At 41.7% G+C, this 2,714-nt stretch overlaps 1 protein-coding gene across 1 annotated transcript in view; it reads right to left on the minus strand.

Moving 5' to 3' along the window:
* Positions 1-298: 298 nt before the first annotated feature.
* Positions 299-2,714, minus strand: part of LOC101858561 — a 6,292-nt gene continuing 3,876 nt past the window's right edge. Inside the window, exon 3 of the mRNA XM_005101579.2 lies at positions 299-535. Coding sequence (XP_005101636.1) covers positions 317-535 — 219 coding nt within the window. The 3' untranslated portion in view covers positions 299-316. The remainder of the gene's footprint in view (positions 536-2,714) is intronic.

Here is a 2,714-nt window from a genome sequence, read left to right on the forward strand (position 1 = left end):
AGAGAGAGAGAATGAGATGGTCCTTTCCTTAGACATGAATGTGAGTGCTAGAGAGAGCGAGAAAGACACAGAGAGAGAGGGGGGAGGGGGACAATAATTTATTTATCCCTACTTGAGACATGAAAGAGGGAGAGAGAGAGTGAGAGAGAGAGAGACAGACAGACAGACAGACAGACAGACAGACACACACACACACACACACACACACACACACAGAGAGACAGACACACATCAGACAGACACACATCAGACAGACAGACAGACAGGCAGACACACAGACACACAATTGTGTTCCTACCACGTTCATGAATGGGCCTCAGGTGAGACTGCCAAAGTTGAGCACCAGGGGGCGTTGTTCTTTCACCAGGTGTGACAGGCGACAGCTGTCCCCCTCTAGCGTGAATAGCGGGATATCCAACAGCTCGACTCCTACTTTTGCCTTCTTCAGAACGTTATACGTCTTGATCATGGCGAAGTGGAGTACCCGCGCGTAGGGGAAAGTTGACCATTTTTTCATAGCGTTCTTCTGTTTTCCCTGGATTGACAAAATGAGAAGAAAAAAATGAAATTACTCTTGTCGATGTTTTACGTCCTTTTTGGCAGTTTTCTTTCTTTCTTTTTTTTTTTTTTGTTTTTTTTTTTTGGTAGGTGTTTTACAGCGCTCGCAACTGCAAAGGGTCATTTGAGCGCGCGGGACACATTAAACATTTTCAGTTGGTAGGATATTTTCGTGCAAAGTGCCTTTCCCAAAGACACAACGTCAGGCCCCTGACAGGATTCGAACCCACGACCTTACGTTGCGAACTGGCCTACCATAGAAAACTGCATCTCCCATCGACGCTTAACGACAACAGAGGATGAATAAGTAAAAGTAGTAAGTAGGATATTTTCAATTTTTCCCGAGCGGCAGCTGAAGCCTACTTTTATCGATCGACACTGATTAGTTAGTACGTAAGTAACTTTATTCAGTGTTTAAGGTTATAAGCCCACATCACATCATATAAAACACCCATTTGTTAAATAAAGTTTCCATAGTGAAAAGATACAGGTTGTGCACATATCTCTTATCATGGGTCAACCATTGCATTATATTTCTGTCACTGGGCTGAATCAGGCTGGGAGGAATTAACAATTTCCTTTGAAGGACAAAATCTAGGCACAGTTTAGATCATTTAGGATTCGGGCCGATTCGACCCCGCCAGTCCGTGCCAACTCTGCCTGAGAGGGGTACAGCATCCCAGCAGACAGACGGAAATGCTTAATTGGAAAATAAACGACAACGACAAAAATCAACAAATAAACGACAACGACAAAAATCAACAAATAAACAACAGCAACATCCTTTGTTAGAACAGGGAAGAATTACAGTATTTTAAAGAAATGGATAAATAATGGAAACAATAAAACAAAAAGAAAACTCTGTCCACGGGAATAGCGACTGTACTGAACGAATACCTTGACTTGTTTATAATGACCATGGTATCGATACTCGATATTTTTTGTGTAGTTTTGCAGATTACAGATTAAAATAGACTAATTTTGTTTTGGTAATTGTTTTACGGCGCTTGCAACTGCATACGGCCATATGAGCGTGTGGGACACATTAAGCGTGTATTTTTTTTAGTTTGGTGAGAATTAATTTTGAATTTTACCCGGGTGGCGGCCGAAATCTACTCTTATCGATTTTGGACCACCAGGGGATCTTTTACGTGCGCAACTTGCACCTGGGACCTCCGAGATTTTTCGCCCTTATCCGAGACGGCTATATATATAGATCTTACCTACCATAAGATCAGGGTGTGGCTGAAAGAAAGAAGTCAGAAGGAGTCAAGGAGTAGCAGTAGAAAGGCTGCAGAAAAAGCCAGGTGCTCAGAGGAGTAGGCAAAAAAGTGGGGAGGGGCGGTGGGGGTGGAAAGTGGAGAGGAAAGCAACAGACAGAACATGGTTAGAGAGCAGGAAAGGAGGTGTCACGTTTCGAACCCGGGACCTATTAAGTGAGAGGTGAACACCGTAACCTCTAGGCAACGAGAGCCCCCAAAAATATAATCAATATTTTAATAATGATACCTTTCAATTAGAACAAATCGACCTTGGACAAAGTCCAGTGCATTTTGTAACACCACTTCAATTTTCTATCGCTCTACGGCAGTTTAGTTTTCAACGTTAGTCGAGGATAAAGTCGGTTTAGCAGCAAAAAGAAAAAAATGGCTCTTGTTTAGAACCAACTTTCCATAATTTCTGAAGTCGAAAATGTGGGCCTGGCTGGGAGGAGAAACAGATTATGTTGTGACTATGGCAGTGCACCGAGCTTTGACTATAGTTTTCCTTTTTTTAAGACAAGCTACAGAGACGATGATAAGACTTAAGCAGCCATGGACAAAGAAACCTGTGAACTGAAAAGAAAATGAACACCTGTACTTGAATTATGTTGAGAAAACACTTCTAAGTTATACTGTCCTTCACACGAAAAAAAAATAATATGAATCTTGGAAGAGCCTTAATATAATTGCTCATGGGCTTTGTCAAGGGAAGCAACCGCTCACTATAAACTATAAGCAAGAGATTTGGAGCACCATACAGCATTTTTACGTGTCAGCACTTACTAACACACTACAACTAAAAATTAAACGAGTCTGCTACAATTACATCTGGATATTCAGTTTTTTTACTTCCAGGTTTCTCTCTCTCTCTCTCTCTCTCTCTCTCTCTCTCTC

Source organism: Aplysia californica, unplaced genomic scaffold, assembly GCF_000002075.1.
Source record: "Aplysia californica isolate F4 #8 unplaced genomic scaffold, AplCal3.0 scaffold00289, whole genome shotgun sequence".
Classification (NCBI taxonomy): Eukaryota; Metazoa; Mollusca; class Gastropoda; order Aplysiida; family Aplysiidae; genus Aplysia; species Aplysia californica.